Source organism: Chelmon rostratus, chromosome 24 (genome assembly GCF_017976325.1).
Source record: "Chelmon rostratus isolate fCheRos1 chromosome 24, fCheRos1.pri, whole genome shotgun sequence".
Taxonomy (NCBI): Eukaryota; Metazoa; Chordata; class Actinopteri; order Chaetodontiformes; family Chaetodontidae; genus Chelmon; species Chelmon rostratus.
The window spans coordinates 5,232,859-5,247,339 of record NC_055681.1 but is presented as its reverse complement, the minus strand read 5'-3'; the positions used below and the strand labels follow the sequence as shown (position 1 = coordinate 5,247,339).

At 41.4% G+C, this 14,481-nt stretch overlaps 1 protein-coding gene across 1 annotated transcript; it reads right to left on the bottom strand.

Moving 5' to 3' along the window:
* Positions 1-5,118: 5,118 nt before the first annotated feature.
* filip1l (filamin A interacting protein 1-like) lies at positions 5,119-13,568 on the bottom strand. Its single transcript, XM_041966078.1, has 2 exons — positions 13,446-13,568; positions 5,119-8,683 (listed from the first exon to the last, which is right to left on the bottom strand). Exon 2 carries the CDS (start codon positions 8,566-8,568, stop codon positions 5,827-5,829), a length of 2,742 nt encoding a protein of 913 aa, XP_041822012.1. The 5' UTR covers positions 8,569-8,683; positions 13,446-13,568; the 3' UTR covers positions 5,119-5,826.
* Between the last annotated feature and the right edge of the window lie 913 nt (positions 13,569-14,481).

Below are 14,481 nucleotides of genomic sequence, written 5' to 3'. Positions count from 1 at the left end.
TGATAAGGAGCTTATTTTTATCAATATATACAGCATCAAGGTTTCTCAGTGACTTTTTCTGTAGTTAATAGTTTTGTTGTGATCAGATCAGAGACATTTCTCTTGTTCCAGGTATAAAAAGTCTTTATTGATAACCAAAAATAACACACATGTCACATTTTCAAGAGTATCACTATCAATGAGGTGTAATACAACACATCACTTATACACTTATGTACATTATTGCCACTTATTAAAAAATGGATAAATGGTTGTGTGATTATCTGTCATTAAAGATCAATACAAATGTCAATAAAGAGAAACACTCACTTTCTTTCAACAACATAACCGTATAACATACTTAATGTTCTAGCATTACTCTCCAGTTTACTCTATGATGATCACAGTGACATCTTCACACAGATCTCTGACGGTGAATATGAAATAAGCTACTTTCTTGTTTATTTACACCTAATACAGTGTGTACACAGAGTGCTAATGATCGGTTGCAGTCTTCAGAGCACCACAGATGAGGATTCTGTCATAGTGGAACAGTTATTTCCTAAAAAGATGAAAGAAGAATGAAATGCTACTACACCACTACAGTTTTAATTTTACTGTTGTTTTTCTTTTGCACATAGTTTTTTATTTTCGACATCACAGCCTGCGGTTGACTAGATGTGGGTTGTTGTTGTTGTTATTGTTGTGCGCCGCCGCCGTGTGTGTGGCCTGCTCTTTCCCAGTGGCGGCATGGCTCTTGTTCTGCAGTCCCACGTTGGCCACCGTGCTGTTTGTCCCTTTCTGGGAGCTGAAGCCCTTCGGTTTGGGGATTCTTGTCGGTCCAGGTCGTCGGAATGCTTCCAGAGGTATCTGTGGAAAAAAGCAGAACAACAATGAAGTCTGACAAAGAGTTGTAATACTGTAGTTTTAAAGAGTGTACTATGTGTACTTACTGCAGAGAACTGGAGTATACTACAGTTTATCGAGAGGATTTACATATATGTACAACAGGTAGGTCTGCAGTTCTGACCGGATAACGACCATAAGTTTGACTGAGTTGTTTCCAGTAGCTGATGCAATACTGAAGATGACCACTAGATGATGTCAACACATATTCTATGGACGATGAATGATCACAGTGCCAAATGTGACTGCAGGACGGCTGCATTTTGTCCCTAAAAGAACTCTTGGAGGACGTGAAAAGCTCTTTTTTTGGTTTAAATATTATCTCATTGTAGCTAGAGACAGTTTAGTCTTGCAGCTTTGTAATTCCTCTGTTTTAATATACCCAGCAGTGGCACCATCATGAAAGTACATCCTTTGAACAATGTTGCATATTCTTACATGTTGAATGATTTTTAGAATTGTCTTTTGGACACTATTTTTTGTCTTGTCAGTGTGCTTTTTCTAAAGAAAAATTCAAATAATATCATAATCATCATCATAATCAAGCTTATATGACGGTAAAGCAGCAACAAGTAATCGGTTAATCAGTGAGGCAATCAAATAAAAATTAATCTAATCTTGACAATCTGTTAAATTATAGGGGGCATTTCTCACTTAAGCATCCCCAGAATGCTTTCTTTTTTCTTACTTTTTTCAGTGCTGACCCACCATTATTAAAACAGTGTGAGTTTGTTGCTTGGAAACCAGTCTGCACACAACAAAAGGAAATATGGGAAACATCGCATTTCTCAGATTTTCAAACAATTTACTGCTCCGCTTACTGTGCAATCACTTTTCAATCAGTGTGTTTATATGCACTGCAGCATGCCAGGGTACTGAGGGGCATCACTTTGGATCAGTCTTTGTACAGTAGAAAGCGTTTCCTGTTTACAATAACTCTGATAAAATGTTTCCACAATTACAAGTAACCCAGCATACTGAGACATATGCTCCTCATTCATATGCAGCCAGCGGTTCATGCCTCTTGGATTTTGGCCCTTTCAGAATATGTTCTTTCATGTTCACTTTCATATGTTTTTATGTTGTATATGAGTCTCTGCAGTTCTCAATTAGCTCTTTAAATCACACATTCAAGATCCTTAAGCCACAAAGATAAACAGTTGATGTCTGAGTCTCTACTCAAGCTCATAGTTTGTCTCCTCCAGAGACTAAATTACTCCATGGCAACGGAATTGGCACACAGGTCCACTTCCTCACCACCTACTCTTCTGAAAAAAGTAATTGCATTTTGCTAGATGTACACCACCTAAAATGATCCTTTTGCAGAATTGCAAGAATTTGCCTACTGCAGAATTTCAGATTTCTGTGTCCTTAATGACCATTTGAAACAAAAAGGCATTATGCAACAGAGACTTCTTATACATTTTGGACAGGAGTGTTGATTAGAGCAAGAAATTGAGGCTACCTCTTGGACAAACGTTTCTGCAGCTGAGTGAGACTTTTCAGTATTTCCATGAGTTTCATCACACCCACAAACTTCATTCCCAAGCTGAACTACTTGAGAAAAGCACTTGGATGTGTTCGTGTGTGGCTTGTGGTTTTTGAGAATTAACAAAAATCTGCAGTGAACTACATCCTTGAATATTCATACAGGGTATAAATTTCAGAATAAGTAGAGCTTATGCTTCAGTGGAGCTAATGGGCCAGAAAATCTGTATGGACTCCACGTCATGGGAGTGCTGTTGATTTTACATGGAAAGAGGCCTTAATGTGCGGCTTTGTTCTCTCGTATATCAGCAGTGCAGCAGAAGTTCAACTAAGTACTTCCTCTGCCCGGCGCTCCGCAATACCGGCACGGCTGTTTCCACGGCAACCAAACATGAGGTTTGTTTTGGTGTGTGAGAGAGGCTACTTTCACAGCGTCAACCCTCTCGCTCTCACACGCAGTATGAAGTCTTTTGTTCAGAGACCACTCCTTTATTGTCCTGCCCTGGTTTTTATTGTGCCTGTCGGTCAAGGTGGGCGAATTTCTCTGCGATTATTATCATTCTGGACGAAAATGAGGAAATCCGCTCTTGTCTGCAGTGTGACACACAACTTGTCTTTCTGACACGCCGTTTGGTAATTAGACTTTCTTGGCTGTGCTTGATTCACATCAGTCGCTGACTTTTTAAAGTTTCACCACAATGTTTGGTGTTTTTCATGTTTTGCTTCACCCCTAAACAATGCTGTGTTAATCAGTGGCTTCGTTGTGAGTTTAGTGTGATTACAGCCTCAGCCAGCATGAGCGAGCATCACTGTAGGCTTCAATGAAACACCCTTTTGGCTCCCAACATGTCACTTGATACTCATTTTATCAGTTTGGCAGGGATATACCATGTGTAGATCTGCCTTCTTTGCCTGAACCAGACATGCACAGTTTATGAGTCGAGCAAGTCTAAAGTGAGTCAGGGGGTAATTGAGGTTGCAGACAGCAAACCCAGCTGCTGGATGCTTTCTCAAGCAGTGCTCTAATGAATAGCATCTTGTTTAGCCCCTGCATCATTTCATCGCGCCTAGACTGCTTTGGATCCGGTCTCTCCAGCTGCGCTCCTTCACACTCATTCAATTTAATGCTTGATTTAATCTTCTCCTCGTTGTCACACTGGTGTGTGTGTGTGTGTGTGTGTGTGTGTGTGTTTGGGTTGGGTTCGCCACTTTCCTGCAACAGTTGTCTCGGCCCTTCTAAATGACGCTGAGGACTTGGTACATGCTTCACAGTATTTTAGAGAATTTATCTGCTCATTGTCCTTCAGAGTATTGTTGCATCTAAATCAAGCTCCTCTGGTTGTTTTGCCTGTCATCTTTGGACAATTTTAGAGGAAGAAGAATGCAACAAGCTGTTAAGAAGAGAAATGGAGCATCTGAAATGTGCTTTTAACCTGGAGTACAATGACAGTTGTCCTCAAATATGACAAGTTTTGAGCCGCAGTGTTAAATTCTTCACTATATTGGCTTGATCTTGAGCCATTTAAGTATTCTTGATCACTATTTTGTTGACATACTATACCAAAAAACACTGAAGCCTGTCAGTGAACACAAACACACAGAATCTCCACATATAAACTGTACTGTGCAGATCAATTTGCTCTGCATCCGCTCTGGAGTGCAATGAAGTCTTGTTTGAAATGCATGGTTGTTTGTGTATACATGTTGTGTCATGTGAAGGGCCACTACAGTACACAATCAGACCTCTCAGTGTGTACATTATATCGTCATATACTTTAATTTTTATGACTTACTCTTTGTATTGCGACATGACATTAATGAATGTACCACATCCTTCTCACTATATCCTCTCTCTTCCTCTCCCACATCCCTTCCATTCCTGTCTTTCAGTCTCCATCCGCTCATCACTTTGTTCTGACCTTCGGTGCAGATTTAATTTTAACGGCTCGCACGTATGTGGTAGCGTTTCCACCGTGGGCTCATAAAACCACATGTAGAAGAATGCATATACATGGAGGAACAAGTTGCACTGATGACTCATTTTCAAAGGACATGATTCATGGGAGAAAGCAAAATAAAACAGACGCTTTGGGTTACTGCCCAATGAATAGCAAGCTACATAAGACTTTGTGCTAAAAGATCACTAATACATTAGTGTTTCTGAGACCAGACATTGTATCAGCTTTTCTGAAGGGGTTTGTTTTATGTTGATGATGGCCAAGGTAAATTCAAAGTATAGTCTTAATTTAGTTTGAATTTGTGTTTTCTGATCACGCATGAGTTTGAGATCTCATGATCTAATCCAGTGAACCAGCTTTACGCTGTCTGGTGCATTCACGCAAGAGGATAATTGAACATTTTGAATGTCTGTTTAGTGTGAGTGTTTTCATGCTCCACTGAATTATAACCATGCTTCAGTAATCTCAGTCCACTGAAGAAGAGCAGGTGTAATTCTACAGTTTGTTTGTTTGTTTTCAACATCGATTCACCTCCGACAGCAGCTCTATGGACCTGAGGTCTAAAGGTTTCTAACAGAGTTTCTGCTGGACCATTCGAGAGAACTCCAAGTTCACATCACGCTGGTTTTCATTCTTGGTCACTGCTGTGCTGTGGATGTAAGCAGAAACTGTGACATCAGCCTATGACTTTAACTAAAGTAAGCAATTGTGAGAATCCCAGGGGTTTTTCTTTGTTTTGTAATCTGGTCAAGTATGAGCACAAAGGTTTTTCAGACAACTCTTCCACTTGGGTATTATTTAATTAGGTCTAACAAGGTGTTCACAATCTTCATGTTGAAATCTGAGAGTGAATCATAATCTTCTGACGACACACTGTGTAACATAAACACATGTGTTAAAAAGTTACTTTGCATGCACCAAAAATCAAATCAACAACTGATTTCAATCTAATTGCATTTCCCTCAGATTATTCTTAATTTTACACATTCAAAACATGCTGGATTTAGTGAATAAATGAAATTGGCAAGCATGGATGACAAACTATAAAACATAACACTTCTTTTTGCACACTTTAATTCTCAGAAAACCAAACAACTTAATCAAAATGCAGTATGTGTAATATGAAGTATAAAAACTGGCATGATACATCAGTGTGAAACGTATGACTACATGGCAAGTTGGCCACTGAGTACAATACAGTAAGTGCACATAAGTTAAAACCTGGTGTTATGTCAAATTAAATCATATTTTCTAGTGCTTTCAAATGGTATATGTTTTCTCATGCAGGCAAACAATTGTTTCAACTTAATCACACAGAACCAAGCAAACCAAAATGAAAAGGAAAACATTCAAACCCCGGTTTAAGCTCATAAATCAAGTAAAAACAGACATGTAAATGTATCAGGGTATAGAGTTAGGGTCTATGGTTTTATTGGATCTCATGGGCAGGACTCAGTAACGAAGGATGGGATGGAGGGTTTGGGGGGTTATCAGGTCAGTCATAGGCATTACTTACTGTAATTTGTGATGGCCTTTGGATTGGGGTGGAGGTGGGCTTAATCATGATGCTACTTGTGATTTTGCTGTTGCCTTTGGCAGTAGGAGTACTGCAATTCGCAAGCACCTGAGTCCTTTGCTCCTGGAGTCCAGGTGTGTTGCATGGACTCAGTGTTTGCGATGGAGTGCTGATGCTCTGAATGAAGGGGCTCCCTAAGTGAATGTGGATTTTGTTGTCCTCTGTGGTGATGACGTTTGGCCCAGAGCTGTTAGACCTCTGGACCTGCCAGTTGGTTTGCCTTTCGGGGGTCACACGGAAGACGGCGTGCCCTCCAACGACCTCTACTGGCTCCGTGGAGAAGGAGCGGTCAGGGGTGCCTGTAGTGACTGACACAATTTGTATAGGTGACATGGCTCTGTCTGGTGTTACAGAACCACAAGAGTCTGGAGTCATTGCTCTAGAGTACGCCGCCATAGTGAAAGGTGATAGTGCCCGATCTGGTGAACACGGTTCGTCAGATATGGGCGAACCTTTGGATTTTATTGTTGGGGAAATTGATTTTGCAGTTGGGGATATGGAGGCATTCTGGATGATGGTAATCCTCTGTTTGGGTGGACCTCCACTTGTGGGTATGACGGCAGTACTGGTGAATGACTGGGTGTTTTCTGTGGTCGGGCTGGTGATCTCGAGTGTTGCTGTGTTATGTCCATGGTCGGGAGTCACTTTAATGTGCAAAGGCTGCCCAGGGCTGTGGGTCAGCACAACATCTCCAGGCTGAACATGGTTGCCATTCTGCCGTGGTTGCACTTTACCGTTCACCTGAGGGGGGGAGTCTTTGTTTTTGAGGAACGGGACTCGCGCTCTTCTCATGTTGTTGTTTAGATTATTTACATTATTGATAAGTGAGGGGCTACATTTGGTGAGCTGAAGCTCGTTGCTGTAGTTTGCATTGTCTTCAGGTTCACTCTCGTCGTACAGCTTCCCGTTCACCACAGCGCGTTCCAGTGGTGCCATTGTCTTACAGTTGGGAGACATGAGGTCAAGTGGCTCTGTCTGAACTTCCTTGGTGGAAACATGGAGGTCTGAAAAGCGCCTTCCATTCATGCCAGGGCGAAGACTTTTGCTGAAACGTCTGTATCTCTCAAGCTCTCTCGTGAGTGTCTCCATTTCTCTGGCCAGTTCTTTGTTTCTGACCTCTTGCTGGGTCAGTTTTCTTTGCAGTGTAGAGTGGTCGGTTTTCATGCGGCAAATGGACTCCTCTGTTCCCATGTATTCATGGATCTTCTCTTTCAGAGCTGCGACCTCTCTGGTCAAATGACTCGACTTTGCCTCCTCCTCCTTCAAGCGTTTATAAAGAACATGCTCTTGGTTGCACTCTTTCTTTTCAGCCAGTTGGTACTTTGAAAGTTCCTTTCTGGATATTTCCAGCTCCTCTGTCAAGGCTTTAGCTTTCTCTTGTTCATTGGTGAATCTTTTCTCCAGTGATTCAAACTCCTCTGTTTTTAAGAGGTCACCTTCGACTACCTTCATGTCCTTTAATTTGCGTCTGAGGCGTTCAACCTCCTGCGTCAAATCCTTTACTTTGTTGTCTTCTTGCTGGAAGCGGTTAGCAATGGGTGTCTTGATGTGCTCCTCTTTAGCTTTGTTTCTCAGGTGTTCTCGTTCTATGGTCTCTAGTGATTGCAGCCTTTTCTTCATCATATTTATCTTAGACTCCAAATCATTGCTCTTTTCCTCCTCATCTTTCAACTTGGCCCTCAAGTCATCCCTTTCCTTTGTAGCGCTGCACATTGTCTCTTCCAGCTCAGCCTTTGACCTCAGCGCTTTCTTGCTCTCCTCAATTAGCTTCTCTGTGACTGATGTAACTTTATCCTGTTCAGCCTGAAGTTTGCCAGTGCTGTTCTGGACCTTGTTCTCCATTTGCTTTAGCTTCTCTGCCATTGCCTTCCTCTCATCCACCAGCATGACTGTCAGAGTCTTTAACTTGGTTAGATCTTCCTTCAGTGTCAGCTCTGTCTTTCCCAGTTGGCTTTCAGCAGCCTCCAGTTCCTTGACCCTGACTTTCAAGACTTCCAGCTCACTGGTCAGAACCTTTGACACTGTCCTCTCCTTCTCCAGGTTACTTTTTAGTGAACTGCATTCTTGTTTGCTCTTGCTGAATGCATCCTCTAATTTCTCTAAGTCCATAATTCTGTGGTTCAGTTTATCGACTTCGGCCTTCAGACTTCGGCTTTCGTTTGCCTCTTTCTGGAGTTTCTTGTTGAGGTCCCTGCAGTGGTCCTCCATTCTGATCAGCTCTTCATCCTTTCCCTCCATTTCAAGTACCCTTTTCCGTAACTCTTCAAGCTCTGACATGAGGCTAGAGTTTCCACACTCACCACGGCTAATTTTGTCCCTCAGCTCCTGCAGTTCCTCCTCAGCCCTGCGCAGGGTCTTGTTGGTCTCCTCCAGCTCATCAAGCTGCCTGCTGAGAGTCGACAGCCTCTGGCGCAGCTGCCTGTTTTGGGCATCCTCGCTGGTCAATTTGGCAGTCATGGCCTCTTGTTCCTGATGGTATCGACCGGTTTGGTCACGCAGCTCAGCCTCCAAGCGAAAGACCTTTTGCTCCTCTTCCTGCAGACGGGCATTAGCTGAGCTCAGCTCCTCCTGGGCTTGTGAAGCACTGGCACTCAGTTCTTGGACCTTCGCTATTTGTTGTTTCAGCTGCTCAGCGAGACGCTGCTGTTCATCCACAACCATCAACGCAAATGACTTGAGTTTTGTCAGCTCCTCCTTCAAACTTGTGACTTTTTTATTGTTCTCTTCGTCCTTTCTTTCTTGGAAGGCCTTTTCCTGATCAATTAACACCTTCAACCTGTAAAAAACAGAAATAAAGCAAACATGATCTTCAAGCAATCCATTTCAGAACATGCATACAGAAATCACATAAAAATAGAGACAATTAGGCACCAAACATGAATGTTAATTATTGCAAAATCATTTTCCCACTCCAAATTATAATTTTTTTTATCAACTTTCATGTGAATTTTGGAGCAGCACATAGACCTAAAATGTTTTCTTTACTTATGTTACATATGTATGAAAAGTGCTAAAGAAACTCTACACCCCCACTGTCATTACCCATTTGGCGCACTTCTCCATGCACTGACACATCATAAACACTGTTATTTTCTCTGCATTTCTGAGGAGGACTTAAGTTTTAATGTCATGGAAAATTTAACACATCATAAAAAACATTACTTTAACTCTCTCAGGTTGGTAGTCTGAAATACCTGTGGTTACTTTTTTGTGTTCCCTTGTTGCCAACTAATTCTCTTATGGTTTGGAAATGTGAGTTACTGCTGTAAATATTAGGCCTTGAGTTTAACAATCAGAGAATTACCAGTTTCCATGGTATTTGAGGGTGTACTGTATACCATATGGCCTATTAAGTCCTGTGAGAAATAATGGGAAACGAGTGACAGACAGCCAAATGTTGTTATTGACCTCTCATAATGATCTTACCAGATAAGATGAGCAGTACTGTAAAAAGCTGTAAGGATATTTCTCACATGATGTGTTTGATGTAAGTTGCTGTTGTTTAATGGTGTATCATTCATCAAACTGTGTACAAGTGTAGAGTATACTCATTGGATGCTGAATAAACTCTAAGGACACATCCCTGCTCATGGAGGTAAAGACAAAATCAAATCAGTAAATCAAAAGTAAGTGCATTTAGACTGGCTATAAACAATATTTTTCTTCAGTTGGGGAACATGTGTGCATAGTATGCAGTTCTTAAAGATCTTTTCATCAATTCCTCTTCAAATTCACCATGACAGACAAGAAACATCAAAGTCAGTAAAGTAAAAATCAATTAGAAAACGGTAATATTTATAACTCCACAATTACTGTCTCATATTTCTACATACAAAACCCAGATGGGGGACAAAGTACTCAGAGGATGTTAAGGTGCACTGCATGTGTGCCACTGGATGCAGCTGCAGTGTGTAGCCGGGGTCAGCGCATCAGGCACATGCATACATCACCAGGCCAGAGTGCCTACAGCCCCCGGGGAAGGTATGTTATGGCTGCTGTGTGTGCAGCTGCCAGGCATCTCCACACAGATGGCCCACTGGCATGGAACAATCCTTTAATTAAGGGGTTCCTCGACTACTAACCCTCCTCCCCCTCACCAAAACCACCACCTACCCTCCCCGTTTTTTTCTTATACATTTCAAGGAATTCCCCCAGCTTAAGGCAATTACAGTCCCACAGAGTTTATACAGAAATCCCCCCACACACACAAACACACACTCTCCGGGATCACTAATTCCACATGTACAGTTGGGTTGTGGGCCATGATGTAAGTGTGGTAGGGTGGGTCACTTCTCAGCAGTAGAGTCTATGTCATTTCTTTCTTCAGTAGCAGCTAACTGGTGGGAGCGGATAGGGGGGGCACATGTGACTGGATCCCAGTGTTGCAATTAGATCCAGACCAACACTCAATAAAATGTCATGAGGATATGCATAATAATTCATTATTAGTGTGGTTTTTGGTGGATTCAGAGATGTTATGAATTACGCTATAAACTTTTTTTATGTAAACTGAAAGTAAATGTCTGATAAAGATGTGTTTTTCAAGCAGGATCACTCAGAGTCGGACAAATGACAACCATGTTATTTGTACATTGGGTACATTTAGTATTTTGAGGACTTGTTAACAGCTTTATTGCTCGTAGATTGCTGTTAAGGCTATAAAAGATAAGGGATTGTGGTTTTCAACACATACAGTAAACCAAACCCAAGTCCCCCTGAAGTGTTTGTGGACCCATTTTTTTTTTTAAGTCCTGTGAGTCTTCCAGGTACTCAGATTGTTCTGCTGTCCAGCTCGTTGACTTAAAGTTTGCCCTTGTTATATACTGGCAGCTAGAAGTGTTGATGAAATATGTTAATCAGCCGTCGTACTTTTTTAAGGTCTCTGGATAAGAGTGGTGTGCAAAGAAAGTATGCCCACCTTATCGAGAAACATACATGAGTTGAGAAATTGCATTTTCTTCTAATGGATTGTGTATGTAGAAACACAAGGTTGCTAAGCGAAACCAGCAGACGTCTCTCTTGCAAACTAGCCTGTTGCCTGTAATCACTGTTTATTTAATCTCTTATCTCAGTCCCCGCTGTTTTTCTAGTGATGTCATCAGCCAAAATAGAGAGAGAAATGTACTTTGTGCCATAGTTGGACTGGAAACTCTGCCTATCATTCTGTTTTAAAATACTTCATAGTCCTAAACTGGATATTAATCGTGTGTACTGCATACAAGGGCACTTTGCGCTATAGGAAAATCCTTTCAGAGGAAGCTGCATGCTCAAAATACACAGCTTGCCTCACATCAGAGAAATCTAATTCTAGCCCTTTATGGGACTTTATTGCACTATTCCCAAAGTATTATGTGGTACATTATGAAATGTTGGTCCTGATCAGTTGTTCCTGTACTTTTTCTCGTCACGGACACACACGTAGATGAGTGTATTTGGCCAACAGAGCCACATCTGAGACCATTTTAGTTGTTAGATGTAATTTAGTGCAGACTTGCAAGTCTGCATGTTATATCATTGGAGAGGACTATAGACAGTGTGACCTTTGGTAAAAAATATTATCCTGCCGCTGACCCTGAACAAATCCACACTTTAACAAGTAGGAGTAGCTCAACTGACCAGCTTTCGCCATCCAATATAAGTCAGGAGAAGCAGTTGCCATATCTGTTCAGGGAACACATAAATATTACTGATCTACATAACATTTGTCCACATTTCCACCCCCATCACTTTCTATCTCAGCGTCGAGAGCAGCCCTTTTCTGCAGACATCTTGAAAAAACATTATTTTGGGGGAATAAATTGTAAAGTGTTGCACATAAAGCTGGTGACATAGCAGTTTCATGGCTATCAACATTACAAGACACCTTACCACCCACTCTGCAGCCTGTACAACCTCTGCACCAGGCACCAATTTGCAGACTGGTTTCCTCTAAAAATGGATTCGTGACCACCACCGCGGGTCGTTAATGTGTCATGGAAAAATGGGAGTCATTTGGTGGGTTAAGGTGTTAAAATGGCATATCCTAACTTTACAGGATTGTTTCTGGCTTAGTTGCAAATATAATTTAGCAAGCTAACATGAATGCCATTAAAAAAAAGAAAAGGAAGCATCCAGTTGGGAGCAGTCAGCCAAGCCTACGAGGGAGTCACACCAGCACACCATTACAGCTTTAAAGAGGGCTTCCCTCTCTTTACGTGGCTCCCGAAGCTGGAAACTGTGGCTCACCCGCTGCTTAAAGCTGTGTTACACGTTCCATATGTCAGGGCTGCTGTGCCATTTCCTAACCACAAGTGATTAGGTCATGTATGCACAGACCGATATATATCCTGTGCATACACACGCAGCCACCTCTGCTTTGACTTGTGAATGGTGGGCTGATGTGAAGGGCGGACACTGATGGATGCAGTGCATAGACTGTGTTTAAAGTCCACACGGGCCAACTGATATGCCCCCAGAGTGCAATCAACATGAGTAAAATATGTAGCTCTGATATTTATTAACTTCCTGGTGGTGGTTATATGCTTGATGTATTGGTGTGTTACCAAAAGAGACCGAGATATGACCGTCCTGAAGAGTTTTCTTTTTTGTGCATGAAAAATTACATTATACAGTAGCTCCAAAATGTCCAGAATTACAAACATTCATCTTTCTCTCAAACATAGCTGCTGTTTAAGGCAAAGAAGCTCCTAAGATGACTACTAATTTCATTAATATCAATGTCATTTATGCAATAAAAGTTCCATGTAAGCAGTAATTAGAGCAGATGTCCACAACCACAGTCAAACAGGGAAGCAAAGAAATTAGTTCATCTGACAATAACAAGCCAAAAGTACTTGATACCATTAAATACTAAACTCCTCTTTGGTACCGTCCTAAAAAAATGGAATATTCACAGAATATGTGCAGTCTAGTGTAACTATGAATTTTTGGTAACTTGTTCATCCAAAACTAAGTTATCAGTATTTCTGCGTTATCTGGACAAATCCCTGCATAGTAAATATAAGGGGCCATACACGTGACATGCTTCACACCACTTTCTGACAAAGACTGAGCCTCATGACTGTCCAAACAGTTTGCAAAGGCAGACCACGGAGTCTGACTCCGAGAGTAGCTGAAATGAATTAAAATGTCTGTCAGCATTTCTTCATAGATATGTTCAAATTGAAAGTGAAATGAAACTTACATGATACAAAGCCTTAATAAAGTTCCCACTAAAGTTTATACATAAATTTAATACTTTTTAAAAATAATTAAAAACTTATTCCACTGAGTTTTATTAACTTCTTAGACTAATTTTAAAGGCGCAATCCTCACAGTAACGACACAAAGCATACTAACTTTAAAGCCAAGAAGTACTATTGAAACAAACACAAATACACAAAGTTAGTATTACAAAGTACACAAGAACACCAGCATGAAATGATGCGACCGTGAACATCTGTATATCTCCAAGCCAATCACGAGATCGACAACTCTCAGAAGTTTTCAAGGTTTTGCCCCCAGATTCAGAGTTTTGTAGTAATATTCAGTGTGCCTACCTGTGCCAAAGGCTTTCCCAGCTTCACTGCCATGAGCTCATTATCTCGCCGTACAACACCAGACGCTCAACTCGTCTCTCTGCGTGTGTCTCACTCTCTTAGTAGCTGTAATGTGGGCATTCCTACAGTCAGACCAAACAATAAGGGATGTGCTCCCTGCCTATGGACCATTACATCATCAACATGTCCTTATATGGAGCTTTGCATTGCAGAGGCTCGCAAGAAGGGGGTGTGCTTGCTCGTATGTGTAACAGAGCGGTGTGTGCATGTGTGTGCGCATGTCTGAGTGTGTGAGCGGGTCTCCGCCAGTAACTGTTTAACTAAAGGATGTGGCAGCGAAGAGGGGAAGGTTTTTCTTGACGTATGTAATGTGTGAAATATCTGCCTGGTCTGTCACTGCTCCGGAGGCAGGGCAGTAGGTGAGGAGAGACACAGAGTTTGAGTTACAGTATTTCCTCCTGGCTCTTGTCAACATAAGTCATTCATACGGCCAAGGAGGAGGAAAAAAGAATCAGCTTGCAAAGTTATTAAGAAATTCTTGGATGAGGATTTGTAATTGAGACCAATCCTAAAGAACAAGACAAGACGTGTAACACATATCTTTGACATGTGAAATGCACATTCACAGCCCACACGTAAGAGATCCCCTGACATTTTGACAGTTTTGCTGAAATGGTTTGCTAGCAATACCATTCCTGGTTGAGATCATGGAGTGCTAGTAGCAGCTAGCTGGCAGGTAGCAGCACCCTCTTGTTGTTCATCTTTTCTCTCAACATGGTCGACTTACACAGGCTTCATTTATACCATAGTGGCATGTCTTTACAGTGAGATTTGATACATTATGTCAGTATCCATCAGTTATTGAGCAAAAGTTGAAATACCACAACGTAAAAAATAAAAAAACTACATTACAAGTAATAGCCCTGCATTTAAAATATAAGGTTGAAGGACGAAAGTATTATTTTTAACAATTCCTAAGTATTAAAAGTAAAAGTACCGATAATCCAGAATGGCCCCTTTCATTTGCCAGAGCTAT

Bases quoted from the DNA above. Each gene is read 5' to 3' on its own strand.
- filip1l (XM_041966078.1), bottom strand. From the start codon at position 8,568: ATGGTTGTGGATGAACAGCAGCGTCTCGCTGAGCAGCTGAAACAACAA.